Source organism: Rhinoraja longicauda, chromosome 26 (assembly GCF_053455715.1).
Source record: "Rhinoraja longicauda isolate Sanriku21f chromosome 26, sRhiLon1.1, whole genome shotgun sequence".
NCBI classification, from domain to species: domain Eukaryota; kingdom Metazoa; phylum Chordata; class Chondrichthyes; order Rajiformes; family Arhynchobatidae; genus Rhinoraja; species Rhinoraja longicauda.
The window spans coordinates 386,318-401,812 of record NC_135978.1 but is presented as its reverse complement, the minus strand read 5'-3'; the positions used below and the strand labels follow the sequence as shown (position 1 = coordinate 401,812).

Here is a 15,495-nt window from a genome sequence, read left to right as displayed (position 1 = left end):
TTTGTATTCTTTTAACATAGCACAAATGTTCCAATGCACTTCTTTGTTGTATTATCAAACATAAATTTGGAAGCATTACTGAAATATTAGGGAAGATCACCAAAAGGTTGGACAAAGAAAGAGTTTTTACTCAATCATCAACATAGGAGAGAGAAAAAAGATGTGAGGAAGGGAATTCCAGAGCTTGGTTTTTTGGTAACAGAAGCCACCAATACCAGTGGTAGAGCAAGTAACTTCAGTTGCTCAAGAGGCCAGCAATGGATGGAATTAGGAAGAAGCAAGGAAGTGGCAGGAATAGAAAGTGGCAAGATCATGAAGGGATTTAAAATGGAGATTTTGCTATATCGTGTACAATCTTCCATCCTATCCTACCTCACGAAAGGATGTCAAGATAATTGTCTATTCCCAATCTCCTTATCGAGCTTATCTTTATTCGGCTAGATTTTTCAATAACAAGCAATTCATCTTGGGTTGTGCATCCGGGGCTCAATATTTTGTGGGAGACCATCACCCAGCTGATCAACAAGCCAGGGCCTTATAGACCATAATTGGCCAACTCCACTCTGAATGGCTTTGGTAACCAATCAATTACACCAATGGTAAGCAATGTTACCTAGTAACCAAGGGTAACCCCAGGCTCACCAGCTATTATGCAAAATATTATGAAAACGCCACAAGGAGGTTTACCAAATATTGCCTTGTTTAGAGGGTTTCAGCTACAGGGAGAGGGGTGGATAGAATAATTATTTTCTTTGAATTGTTGGAGGTTGAGGGGATACTTGATAGAAGTATGTAAAATTATAAGAGGCATAGATAGGGTGGACAGTCAGAACCTTTTCCCCAGGTTGGTTTTGTCCAATACTAGCGGGAATAGCTATAAGATGAGAGGGGGAAGTTTAATGGAGTTGAGCAGGGCATGTTTTTACACAAAGGGGAGTGGGGTCCTGGAACACATTGCCAGGCGAGGTGGTGGAGGCAAATACCATAGTGACGTTTAGATAGGCACATGGAAGTGCAGGAAATAGTGGGATATGGATCAACTACATTCAGATGAGATCAGTTTAACTTGGCATCATGTTTGCCACAAACATTGTGGACCGAAGGGCCCTTCCCTATGCTGTACTTTTCTATGTTCTAACCCCAAGTATATTTTTAGATTTGCCTTATTCTTTTAAATACATTACCTAATCAAAGTGGCACCAAAGCTGGTCGAAGCATGAACAAATGTGGTCATAGTGTTACAGGGATTAAGTTTTACTCACTTGTTTATTTATGTGCTTTCTGCATTGAATTTTGTGGTGATTGTACCTTTTAGGACCGGCACAGTGGCGCAGCGGTAGAGTTGATGCCTTGCAGCTCCAGGACCCGGGTCCAATCCTGACTATGGGTGTTGTTTGTACGGAGTTTGTACCTTCTCCCTGTGACCGCTTGGATTTTCTCCCAGTTCTCCAGTTTCCTCCCACACTCCAAAGATGTGCGGATTTGTAGATTATTTGGCTTTTGTAAATTGACCCTAGTGTGTAGGATAGTGCTAGTGTATAGGGTGATCACTGGTCGGCGTGGACTCGGTGGGCCGAAGGGCCTGTTTCCGCTCTGTATCTCAAAACTAAACTAAACTAAACTTAATGGTGGTTTAGTGCTTAAGGTAACAGGCTGGCAATCCAGAGGCAAGGAGGCTTGCCATCACTTCCTGGGGTCATTGGGAATGGGTACTAAATGCTGGCTTGCTGCCCACACCTCAATCTTGAACATGAATGTAGAAATAATGTGGAATGTTTTTTATAGGAAATACTTTTAGCAGTTTGGAAGGATTTATTTTCGATTGGAGCATTGTGAACAATGAAAACTCGGAGAATAACGCTGAGTCGCCACGTAAAATTCGGTAGGCAGCAGCTGGAAATCTAACAAAATACTAATTAATTCTTTCATATCGATTGCCAATAAAGGGATTAAAAACAAGTAAGAGGTTGCTGCTGTGGGTATATTTGCTGTTGTTAGTCGATGTGAAATAAATTCTGACTTGTCATATTTAGAAATCTTACATATATATAATTTTGTGTAGACTTTGTTTGAATTCATGGTGACTGGTTACCTGTTTTTTGTTGGGAGATATTTCCTCGTGACTCTGTCATTTCTTTGGTGCAATATATTTAATTCAAATTACAAAGATTCCAAGTATCTAGTTTTTAGGTCTCTTAGTTTGATACATATCAAATTCATCTTATAAATTTTGTATATTTTCAATATTTTTGTCAGAATACTGAAGTTTTCGGAATCCCCTTACTTGCCACCTGCACACATAGAAATAATGGAAAGAGAAGGAAAGCAAGGAGACATTATTCTCGTATCTGGGTTAATGACTGGTACTGCTAACCTGAAAGCACGACTGCAGGAGACTGTATATAAGGTACTGTTTATTTTGCTAATTTTAGTTTAGCAAGAAACCAATTATTTAAAAAAGTTAGTTAGCTCTCTTTAATATTAGAGTGTTAGAGTGAAGGGCAAGGCAGGCAAACACAAGAAAACTTTGATGACGAGGGAAATTGAGGTTTTGGTCAAGAGTAAAAAGGAGGCATGGGACAGGTATATGCAACTGGGATCAAGTTTCCCAGGAGGAGTTTCGGGAACTACGTAGTAAACTAAAGAAGGAAATCAGAGGGGCAAAAAGCTGGCAGGAGATAGCTCTGAAAATAGTATTAAGGATAATCCCAAGAGATTTTATAAGTACATAAAGGGAAAAAGGGTAATTAGAGAGAGTGGAACCGATGAGGAATCAAAGCGGTCAACTCTGCGGAGCCAAATGAGATGGGCAATGAGTAATACTCATTGAGTAATTTTCCTCTGTTTTTACCATGGAAAAAGACAGGAGGATTGAGGAATTTGGGGCAGTCAATGGAAGTGTCTTGAGAGCAGTCAGTATTATGGTCGAAGAGGTGATGACAGATTTGTCGAGAATTAAGGTAAACAAATCGCCCGTGCCTGATCAGATATATCTGAGTTTGCCGGAAAATTAGAAAGGAAATTGCAGAAGCCCTGGCTGAAAAAACTTCTATAGACATAAAATGGAAGCAGTTATTAAACAGAACATTGTTAATTACTGGTCATTTTGGCTTCTGCAGCTTTAGGTGGCCTTTTTTTGTCTGTTAACTTCTTTCAATATATGTATTTTCAAAGGGGCCCAAGCTAATTTCATGAGGCAATTAATCTTACTCATATTCGCCATTAAATATGTTTAGCTGAGATGTTCATTCAGCTTATTTTCATTTAGCCATTTCTATTGGACTAATGCTGTGTTTATAAATCATATAACATATGCTATTACTTTCTGATTAATTCTCAAACAGAATTGGCCCAGGAGTTAGAGTCATAGAGTGATACAGTGTTGAAACAGGCCCTTCGGCCCAACTTGTCCACACCGGCATACAATGTCCCAGCTACACTAGTCCCACCTGCCTGCGCTTGGTCCATATCCCTCCAAACCTGTACTATCCATGTTACCTGTCTAACTGTTTCTTAAACGTGGGATAGTCCCAGCCTCAACTATGTCCTCTGGCAGCTTGTTCCATACATCCACCACCTTTTGTGTGAAAAAGTTACCCCTCAGATTCCAATTAAATCTTTCCCCCTTCACCTTGAATCTATGTCCTCTGGTCTTCGATTCCTCTACTCTGGGCAGGAGACTCTGTGCATCTACCCAATCTATTCCTCTCATGATTTTATATGATCACTGCTCATCCTCCTGTGCTCCAAGGAATAGAGACCCAGCCTACTTGACATCTCCCTATAGCCCAGACCCTCTAGTCTGGGCAACATCCTCGTAAATCTTCTCTGAACCCTTTCAAGTTTGACAATATCTTTCCCATAATATGGCGCCCAGAACTGAACGCATTATTCTAAATGCGGTCTCTCCAACGTCTTATACAACTGCAACATGACCTCCCAACTTCTATACTCAATATTCTGACTGATGAAGGCCAATGTGCCAAAAGCCTTTTTAACCCCCTTATCTACCTGCGACTCGACCTTCAAGGAACCATGCATCTGCGCTCCTAGATCCCTCTGCCCTACAACACTTTCCAAAGGTCTACCATTCACTGTGTAGGTCCTGCCCTTGTTAGACGTCCCAAAATGCAACACCTCACACTTCTCTGTAGTTTCATGACATTTATTTGGACATGTAACTAGAAACTGAATGACTACTGCATATGGATATTAAAACTATTAGTTAATTTATTAACATATTTCTATGATTGATTAACATTCTGTAAATATTTTTAAAATGTGTTATATTACCAAACTATTCGGTTTGCTTTTGAGAATTTAAAAACAAATTTTCCACCCTTCCTGACAACACCAAATATTGTCCATCTCTATGCTGCAATATCTATTTAATACAACTTAGCGGATATTAAAATCAGATTCATAGTTTTGCAGTCAATTTGTTATTGCAAGATTCAACACAGAAATGGACCCTTCAGCCCACTGAGTTTGCACCAATTAACGATTTGCACTAAAACCAGACAGATTGTTTCACTGTTAATTTGTGTTCAATTTAGTTAACTTGTTAATTTGTTAATTAATTTGGATCATCAGAGTACTTACCATGGGGTTTGGTGACTTTTGTTTGATCCTTTACTTTGATCAAATGTTCACCTATTATAATCTTGTTGCTCTGGGAGAACATTGGATTGATGTTTCTGCAGGTTGAGAATTGAACTTCCTTAATAGATGTATATCTGATGTAGCTGGATGATGGCCTGAAGAGTGGTGGCACATTGAGTACAGATGAGTTCTTCTAACTTGTGGTTTTTGTTTCTCTCTAGCGTGTTCCTGCTGCAACAATACGCCTCATTATTCTGGAAAACATTATTTTAAGCCCAGCCCATGATATTTACCTATTGGTGGGAGCTTTTATTCACTACAGAGTTACTAAAATAGTAAATGAGAAAATGACAGGTAAATTACTATTAAAAGACCAAGTTGAAAACTGTCAATAATTAGACTGCCAATAATTAGACAAATTGACTGCAAAACTATGAATATGATTTTAATATCTGCTATGTTGTAATGTTCTTTTGGATTAGCATGAAAACAAAGTAGATTAGAAGAACAAATGATTTCTTCAGTGTTCTGCTATGAAAACCAACTATATTTTAGGATTATAAGAAAATAACTGCAGATGCTGGTACAAATCGATTTATTCACAAAATGCTGGAGTAACTCAGCAGGTCAGGCAGCATCTCGGGAGAGAAGGAATGGGTGACGTTTCGGGTCGAGACCCTTCTTCAGACTGATGACTATTTTAGGATTGTTTGACATAGAATTACTTAAAATGTTGTCAGATAGAGTGTCAATAGATACTGTAACAGTTGAGTTATTAAAGAAAACATATTCCAATTTAATACATCTTAGTGTGTCTAGCAATGAATTGAGGTAATGAACAGAGTGCTAGTTTCTTTAATGTTATGTTTAGCACCTTTGCTAAGACTATATGAAGTAAGTTATTTATAATTGCCTGAATATCCATCCAAAAAGCAATTCATATAATGTATCATAAAAACTATCCTTTATACAGATTCCCTGCAAGTAATATTTCATATATTGCCCACCACCTGACCTTTAAATAAAATACAGGAACCCAGGACATGGCTTTCAAAAATTTTCATCTTCAGAACGATGTTAATTCTACATGAGGGGAATGCTGCAAGAAAATAAGCTGTCATGTAAGCTTAATGATTTAAAAGAACCCCCAGCTGGCTTACATTTGGTCTTTGGTAGCGCACTAGTCATGGGAGGTCTGGATACAGCTTCACATGTAGTGCATTTCACAAAAAACACTACTCTCATATTACTTTTAGCACCATGATAACAATGCCTCATATTTTACCTCATCATCTTTAACTATGGTTATTTGTTTTATAAGTTAATACTAACAAAAGTAATGGAGAGGGTAAATGAACAAAATAACAATATAGATGGCCTTGTATGTTTTTCAATGCCATTTAATGCATTAATCGAGAAGAAATGCCTTGCAGGACTTTAGAAACAGATAGTCTTCCGATGAGTGGATTAAATTTGGTGTAGCCTCAGTTGTAAAATCAGTAATGGGTCTGGCTAGACAGGTAAAATTTCATTATTATTCTTTCCTCTTAACAATTTGCTTGTCAGTTCTCAACATCTTCACATCTACAGAATAATGCCCGCCGATTACCTCAATTCCATTCTGACAACTAGGACTCATTCTGTCACTAATGTAGGAAGGAACTGCAGATGGTGGTTTACACTGAAGATAGACACAAAATGCTGGAGTAACTCAACGGGTCAGGAGAAAAAGAATAGGTGACATTTCGGTTCGAGACCCTTCTTCAGACCATTCTGTCACTTGTTGAGGATGCTCGTGAGTAGCCATGCCTACAGCACAGGAGGAGGCAGCTGGCTCATTGAGTCCATTCTGACTCTATCCACCTAATCCTATTCCTCTTTAACCCTGTTTACACTTTACTCTGTTACTTCTTTTCAAATATTTGTCCATTTCCTTTGGAATATCACATTTAAATCTTTCTGCATAATACAACCTGCAAGTAAATTCCAAATAATAATGTATATAAAATGCCCGTCCTAACAGAGTGATGTCACAGTGCACTTTTACCACTCGGCAGATTCAGATTTATTATTGGCATGTGTACCGCCGTATAATGAAAAGCTTTGTTTTGCGTGCTATCCAAACAGATCAGATACACCTTACATAGATACAATCAGTTCAAACTCAAGTAGAATAGATAGAACAAAGGGTCATGCAGAATATAGTTTCCAGCATTGTTGCACATTGCATCAGTATCTTAGACAAAGTCCAATGTTCTCAATGGGGTAGAAGTGAATTGAACAGTGCCCTAGCTTATGGGAGGAATGTTCAGAAGCCTGGTAACAGAGGGGAAGAAGCTGTTACTGAGTTTAGTAATGCACGTTTTCAATCTTCTATTCATTACGCCAGGTGGGAGCATGGAGAAGAAGGAATGACTGGGGTGGGACGTTTTTGATTATGTCGGCTGCTTTTCTGAGGCAGCCTGAAGTCTACGATGGAGTCCATGGTGGGAGGACCGGTCTGTGTGATGGACTGGGCTACATATATAACTCTCTGACCAGTTTTGTTGAAAGTAACTCATGTGAAAGATTCTCGCTGCACTGACACCAACTGATCAACAGGGTATTTTGCACATCTCTGATCTGCATTTCACAGCATTTTCTGTCTCCTATATTTTCACATCTTTCAGCTCCCCCATTAATCTATCAACCAGATGGCTTCAACAATGTGTCTGCAACAATCCAGGACCCACACTTGCAGAGATTTGTCCTTTCTCCTATCCATCTCTCCCCTATCTCTGCAGATTAAACTAATGAGTTTTCTTATGGAGAGTCATTGACCTGAAATGTCAACTCTTTTTTTCCCACCAATGTCACCTAACCTGCTGAGTATTTTAAACATTTTCTGTTGTTATTTGTGAAGTATTTCACGGCATTTTCAAGTGATATAAACAGTGGACTGGGCAAGACTAGGCTTGTTAGGTTATCATGAAAAAGAAATTCAGCTGCTCACCATGTGTCCTTGGTGTATTACATCATTTTTAATCTCTCCATGTAGTTGCACTGCCATTACTGAGCAAGAGTGATAAATCAATTGTTGTTTGATAAGTTATTAAATATCTTCTTCTTTGTCCACCCTTGGAATTGAGAGTGACTTGCCTCAACTCCAGTTCTGTGCATTCACAGATAACTGATAAGGCTAATGTGGGAACCACGTTCTCTTCCACAGATGCAGCAAGAGGTGCCTGACAGTTCAGGTGCTGGCAAGTTTGAGAGCTGGGGCCTTTTCCGAAAAGCACAAAGCAGATGCTTTGGACGCATTCTGTTGTTTATCAGCAACAGCATGTATTTCTGTCGTACCTTTAACAGGGTACAATGTCCCAAGTGTTTCAAGTTACGTCAACAAAGTTTTGACACCTTGACACACAAATCTTTAGATTACATGATCAAAGGTGTAGTCAAAGGAAATAGGTATTAAAGAACATTCTAAGAAGAAATCTAGTAGATATGTTGTCCAGTAGGGAGTTATACCATTTAGACTTACAATTGAAGGCCTCTCCTCCAATGGTGGAACAATTAAGAATGACAATATGCAAGTAGTTAGAAAAGGTTGCAAAGGTATGGATGATGAAGCATGGGAAAGTACCACGATAAAGGGAGCAATTGATGGAACTGAAAGTGGACCTCAGAATTGCAAATTGAATGGGATGGGAAGGGATGATTTGTCTGGTTGTGGAATCTTGTGGAAGGAAGGTGGTGGAAATAGTGAAAGGTTATAATTAAATGCAAAGGTATTGGTTTTTGACTGTCACGTGTGCCGAGATACAGTAACATCCTCTGTTTTGCTTGTTATCCAGGCGGGTAATATCACCTTTGAGTACCTGAGATCATGCAAAAGAGAAAACAAATAGTGGGCAGAATAGAATCACCAGCTAAAGGAGAAGCACAGTTAAATGTGCAAAGGCCACGATGGGGTAGATTGGAAAACTGAGAATTCATCTCGAGCATATGAGAGGGGAGGGGAAGAAACTACCCTTAATCTGGTGGTATGTGCTAGCAAGCTTTTGTCTCAATTGCTCAAGCAGGTACAAAAAGTGGTCATGAGAAATGCTGGCTTGCCATTAGAACCCCGAGAGATACATTTAATCTCTGTCAGAAAGGGAACCCGGTGCTCATATGAGGCTTGGGCAACATTAAACATGGTTGATTCTCTTCATAGAGCATTCTATAATGTAAATGGATCACCAAATATAGGTTCAGCCCTCAATAGTTTCCCAGCGTAACTAAAGGTAGGTAGTGGTGATGTCAGCACGATCCACATCCTGGCCAAAAGTCGGAGAAAATGGTGAATGTTCATTTATTACAGATAATTTCATAGAATTAATGGGGCACTAAGTTCAAATGTAAGTATTAATATTTCTGCATTGAGACATTTTTTGCCTAGTTTTCACGAATTACCCCACATGCCAACTTGCCTGTGTGCAATGTATTTACTCTTGCAGAGGTTAGCATGCCATCTGAACAGTATAGATTGGAGTTACGCTCTGCTGGAGAGGGAAATGCAACAGTCGCTAAACTGAATTCTGACTCTTCCATTGTCACAGCAGTACACACAGGACGCGCCAACTTAGTTCTTACCTACAAGAGTATCCTTTTCCCATAAACACACTGTCCATGATAGTAATCTGCAGATAATATTTTTCCAAAGTTGTAAAATGTCTCTGTTTCATCTTATTCAATAGGCAGTGTCCTAATATTACATTTTATTATTGCAAATTGTAAGGTTGAAAATAGATAGCTATGTTTAATCTCTAATTCCATCATTAACAATACAAGGATCCTGTAAACTATATCTGCCCCACCAGTTAGACAGGTGTAAAGAAATTAAAGCTTTTTGGTTTATTCCTGATGTGGTCACAAGGAAATCCTGTACTGTTGTCGCAAGATGAACATTTCATTTTTATTTCTGTCTGGTTGCTTTATCTGCATGCCAACTTTGCATTGTATTGCTGAATTGGTCATAATGCGATTTTGATTGGGAACTAGAGAATCACTTACATGTTACTTTGGAAATTGACAAGCGGAAACAAAATTGTCTTAAATTGGTATTGGGGGAAGCTGTTTCAATGTTAGCACCCTGCAGTAATCAGACACCATCGTGTCTTAGAATACAACCTGTCAGTTTCACCATGGGTGGCAATCGCTTCAATTGATATTTAAACTATTAAATAATAAGCATACAGCCTTTAGTATTTTTAGCTTGCAGCAACAGAAATAAACTTATTGCTCTTGAAAAGAACTTGATTTTTGAAAATACTCCAGCAATACTGCACTGATCTAGAAGATTAAGATGCACAGGATTTACGGTGACTTGGTTATTTGGATTCAGAAATCGCTTATATGATACGTTACTATATGATAAAACTTTATTCATCCCCAGAAGGAAATTAGTCAGAGGTTTGTGGTGGAACGAAGATATTCAGGCTGGAGGCCTGTGACCAGAGGAGTTCCGTAAGAACCTCTGCTGTTTGTGATAACTTGGATGTAAATGTAGATGGGTTGGTAAGTAATGTTTGTTGACGACATAAAAATTGGAGGAGTTGCAGACAGTGAGGAGGACTATCAGAAGAAACGGCGGGACATAGATCAGCTGCAGAAATGAGCGGAACAATGGCAGATGGGGTTTAACCCCAGCAAGTGTGAGGTGTTGCACTTTGGAAGGTTGAATATAAGGAGAGAGTATACAGTTAATGGTACAACCCTTACTGGCATTTGATTTGCAGAGGGATCTTAGAGTCGTGGCTCACTGAAGGTGGCAACACAAATAGATGGGGTGGTTAAGAAGGTGTATGGTATGCTTGCCTTCATTGCTGGGGGCATTGAGTAGAAGAATCAGGAAGTCATTTATTCACAAAATGCTGGAGTAACTCAGCAGGTCAGGCAGCATCTCGGGAGAGAAGGAATGGGTGACGTTTTGGGTCGAGACCGTTCTTCAGACTGACAGGAAGTCATGATGCTGTTCTATAAGACTTTGGTTAGGTCACATTTGGAGTATTGCATGCAATTCTGTTCGTTTGTCCCATTTCAGGAAGGATGTGGAGTCTTTGGAGAGGGTGTCGAGGAGGTTTACCAGAATGCTGCTGGGATTGGAATGTTTCAGCTGCAAGGAGAGGCTGCAGAGACTCTGAAACGTCAGAGGATGAGGGGAGACAAAAGAGTAGTATATAAAATTAAAAGAGGCATAGACAAGGTAGTCAGAACCTTTTTCCCAGGGTGGAAACGTCCAACATTGGACGGCATAGCTATAAGGTGAGATGGAGAATGTTTAATGGAGATGTGTGGGGCAACCTTTATTTACACAGAGTAATAGACAATAGGTACAGGAGGAGGCCATTCGGCCCTTCGAGCCAGCACCGCCATTCAATGTGATCATGGCTGATCATTCTCAATCAGTACCCCGTTCCTGCCTTCTCCCCATACCCCCTGACTCCACTATCCTTAAAAGCTCTATCCAGCTCTCTTGAATGCATTCAGAGAATTGGCCTCCACTGCCTTCTGAGGCAGAGAATTCCACAGATTCACAACTCTCTGACTGAAAAATGAGGGCCTGGAACGCATTGCCAGGGGTGATGGTGGAGGCAGATACGAAAGTGGTTTTTAAAAGGCTTTTTAAGCACATGGAAGTTCAGGGAATGGAGGAGTATGGATCATGTACTGGCAGATGAGAGCAGTTCAACTTGGCATCCTGATTGGTTCAAACATTGGGCTAAAGGCCCATCCTGTGCTGCACTCTTCGATGTTCTATGTAAAAATAATTTGATATTATGAGTCTCAAACTCTCCAGCCCCCCACCTCCTTGATACAGTTGTTTGTATATTGTGATTTTCTATAACACAAGGTTTTGAGGTTAACCACTAATTCTGTCTGAGTACACGCAGCTATTTCCAGAATAACTAGCAGCCATTCACTGTGGAGCATTGCATTGTTAGGATTGCATTACTGTTTTTTTAATGGTAGTTGGTATGATATTAAAAATATGTTCCATTTCTTAATGCAGTATTATATGTTGGATGACATTAGACATAGAGCCTGCAATAATTCCTGAGTAACTACAAATTATTGATACATCTGCAATTATTTAAATATTGTGATGACTTTAACTAAAATGTAGACATTCATATGCAGGCGCTTTCTCATTTACCTAACAGTACAATATATGTTGTGGAAGTTGGTTTTCTAGGTTAGTATCATATTATTTTTGTCTGGCTATTATGTTGGCAGAATGTTCATTTAACTGAGAGTTGAAGTGTTAAATTGCTTCATTAAAATGGATTAAATGAAAGCATTACCCATACTAAATGTGTTTAGATTTGCTTAAATTAGGTCTACTTTATTGTTGTCTAATTCTGCAGTAATGCTCTTCCCTGTCTTTCCACTTCCCTTGCATAATAATCCTGCTAGGAGACTTTGCCATGTAATGTAGACAGATGGAAGTCAATCTGTGTGGCAGTTCATGTGGGTACTCCTTCAAGACCTGCTGCTCCACAGAAGAGCTCAACAGCTTCAGATCAAGCATATTTATATCAGTGTCCAAAAAGTGTTAGAGTGGAAAGATTCCAAAAGTAAATTCAGAACCTAAACGTTATTGAGCTGGCACCTGAATCCCAATTGGTCCATTACTAGAAAATATATAGCTGTCCACATTATATCTGATCTTATAGAGTTGTACAAAATCATGAGAGGAATAGATTGGGTAGATGCACCAGTTACTTTTTGTTTTCTTTGTTTTAAATGAAGTATTCACGTAATATCACCTAAATTGGTTAAATATGGAAATATTTGGTCTCAAGACTAATTACACAGCCTCTGCCAGCTATGAACCATTTAAAGTGCTCTGAAGATCAAGATGTCTGAACTTTTTTTCATAAGAATTTATTTTTCACAAACTGCACATATCACATAATAAGAAAACATCAAAACAAATATAGAGCTGTTTGATTTTTCTGTTTTTGCCTTGTGTACGACTAAGAATTCCCCACTTAAATATCACTAGAAATGCTTTTATTTTAATGGACAATTATTCTGGAGATGTTTTTTTTACAGTGGGTGCTTGAAACTTTGTAAACATTGGTCCTTTGGTTCATCCAGGCTTTTTCGTCTTGCCTGGAGAAAGGTGGGTGCTGGAAGTAGAACGAAAGTATGAATTTACAGTGGAAATCTATGACAAAAGGAGTAATAAAGTTTATTTATCTGATGTAAGTTACTTCATAACTCATTTGTGACACTTTTGGAACTTCTTTCTGTGCACATGTTCTTGAGAATAAAATTGAAATACTTATTGTTTTCAAATTTTAGGCGATAGTTTGGTTTACTGCACTTTCTTATTTATAAATTAACATAAGCACACAAAGGAACACCAAGATTTATTTCTGGTTTATTTACAGTGCAGAGAAGGCCCTCTTGCCTACCATGTCTTTGCACGCACGAAGCAGTTTTAAACAATTGCAAATTCCATCCTTTAAAGGATTTTAACAATAATATAATGTAGAAAAATAATCAGAAAACAGGGAAGAAAATTATGATAGTTACTATTGTTATGAGAATCCTTAAATAAGGGATATGTATGTTGTTTTAGCAAATCCATGTTATGTTGCCTCTACATTTACAGACTTGGAAATAGATTTTTTTGTTGGGTTATTATTTCGTCAATTTGATGAACCATTTAAAATGAGGATGTTTGATTTAAAACGTGTTTGCAAATTTTGAAGGGAGTGGCAGTGGTGTGAGCAGGCATCCTGGAACTCGTTTTGCCTTGGGTGATGCTCAAGATGACAATACTAGGGAGAAAGAGCTCCACCTTTTCCAAGCATAGACCTTGGAGAAGGTGAGAAGCAGGTGAGGTGTTGTGATGTCACTAATCACCCCTCACATGTTCATTACAAAGGAGATGGAAGGAGATGTCTGGGAAAGTAGGTGAGAGAAGTCAAGCTCCAGCTTAGAGGTGCAGCATTGCAAGGATCTCACCTGAAGTGAAAGACAATGAATGTAGCTTCAAATGCCACATCCAATCAATTGTACAGGTAACTCCAACACTGAATTCTCCAGAAAATAGGACCAGTAGGAGAATGTTAGGCCCCTCAAGTCTGTTCTGCCATTATACACGGTGATGGCTGATCCATGTTTCAGGTTGAAACCCTTCTGACCCTTCCCTCCTCCCAAATTATATATTTTTTGCAGCAGAGATGACAAACCCATGCCTCCAGTAAAACCTTGCATGGTCTTTCTCTCAGAAACATTTAAAAATTAAGTAGGAATTTGAAATATCTTTTAAAATGTTTACAAAATACAGAGCGGAGGTGCAGAACCTGGCGGACTGGTGCTCTGATAACAACCTGTCCCTAAATACCACCAAGACCAAGGAGCTGATCATCAACTTTCGTAGATCACACAACGGGGAATACGCCCCGATCTTTATCAACGGGGACAGTGTGGAGAGAGTGTCCAGCTTCAAGTTTCTGGGCACTCACATTTCGGAGGACCTAACATGGTCCAATAACACTGCTGCGCTGGCCAAGAAGGCACAGCAACGACTGTTCTACCTAAGAACATTGAAAAAGTCTGGTCTACCCCAACAGCTGCTGACGACCTTCTACCGCTGCACCATAGAGAGCATCCTGACACATGGCATCCCTGTGTGGTATCTCAGCTGAACGGAGGCAGAGAGGAAAGCTCTTCAGCGGGTAGTCCGTAGAGCTCAGAGGACCATCGGAACACAGCTACCAGCCTTGGAGGGCATCTGATAACTCACGATGCCTCAGAAAAGCTACCAGCATCCATAAAGACTCTTCACACCCCTGCAACAGTCTGTTCGAAATTCTACCATCGGGCAGACGATACAAGGCCTTCTACGCCCGCACCTCCAGACTCAGGAACAGCTTCATCCCCAGGGCAATAGCTGCTATGAACCGGTCCTGCTGAGCCGGATGGTCACATCGCACAGTGAACCGGCACAAATCTACTTGCACTTTATTCTGTTTTAAAACTCTTCTAATTTGTTTCATTGGGTTCTTTAAATTAATACTGACTAGCTAATTAATTTAATGCATCGTATGGGAGGCACATTCCGAATCTCGTTGTACCCCTGTACAATGACAATAAAGATATTTTGTATTGTATTGTATTGTAAATAAAATAGAAACCATTTGAAAAAACACTTAAGATAATCAAGAACTCTGAAGTAAATGCATATTAAAATCTACAACCATTATCATTCTTCTCCCTTGCAACCCAATCTAATGTAAAGCTTCATGGAACTGCACCATGTTTGATCTGGCAATGAATCTGAGAACAGGTTCCGTTCTGAAATGTTAGCAGCCTGTTGCACGATTGGACTCCATGTGGAGCCTAGCAGCAACGCACAGCTGAACTATCACTGGGGGAGGTTGGCCAGCTGCATTACTCTATGTCCTTATCTTTACGCCACTTGCATGGGTAAATAGCACCAGTTAACCTCCATCATTTACCAGATAATCTGGGGTCATGTTCTCCACAGAGTGAACTGCAACTGCAAGGAATTATATTTCTGGACGGAAGAATTTAGCTGCTGCAACTATAATTTATTCCATTCATAGAACCACTATTTGAAAAATCATATTGCATACAAAATTAGACATGTGAAGAAAAACTGTTGGAAGTAGAAAATAATCGTAAGACTAGAATTTTCTGTTTTCTTCTAGAATTTAAATATTGCCACTGTCCTTCCACAATCACATTTCCAAATTCTGAAAACGATGAGGAATGGGTCTTATCATTATGTGAATGTTTTGTTCGATGGCCACACAGAAATTAAGGCAACACTATTTGGAGTAGTTGGGCAGGTAAGGATAAAATACGTAAATATATGTCGTGCACAAA

The 15,495-nt window shown here is 39.3% G+C and overlaps 1 protein-coding gene across 1 annotated transcript in view; it reads left to right on the top strand.

Annotated features, from left to right (window-relative positions):
• LOC144606544 (nuclear pore membrane glycoprotein 210-like) overlaps window positions 1–15,495 on the top strand; it is a 92,423-nt gene that overhangs the window by 12,416 nt on the left and 64,512 nt on the right. Inside the window, exons 4-10 of the mRNA XM_078422798.1 lie at window positions 1,786–1,882; window positions 2,257–2,407; window positions 4,824–4,956; window positions 9,084–9,227; window positions 11,753–11,821; window positions 12,730–12,836; window positions 15,318–15,458. Of these exons, the coding sequence (XP_078278924.1) occupies window positions 1,786–1,882; window positions 2,257–2,407; window positions 4,824–4,956; window positions 9,084–9,227; window positions 11,753–11,821; window positions 12,730–12,836; window positions 15,318–15,458 (842 nt within the window). The remainder of the gene's footprint in view (window positions 1–1,785; window positions 1,883–2,256; window positions 2,408–4,823; window positions 4,957–9,083; window positions 9,228–11,752; window positions 11,822–12,729; window positions 12,837–15,317; window positions 15,459–15,495) is intronic.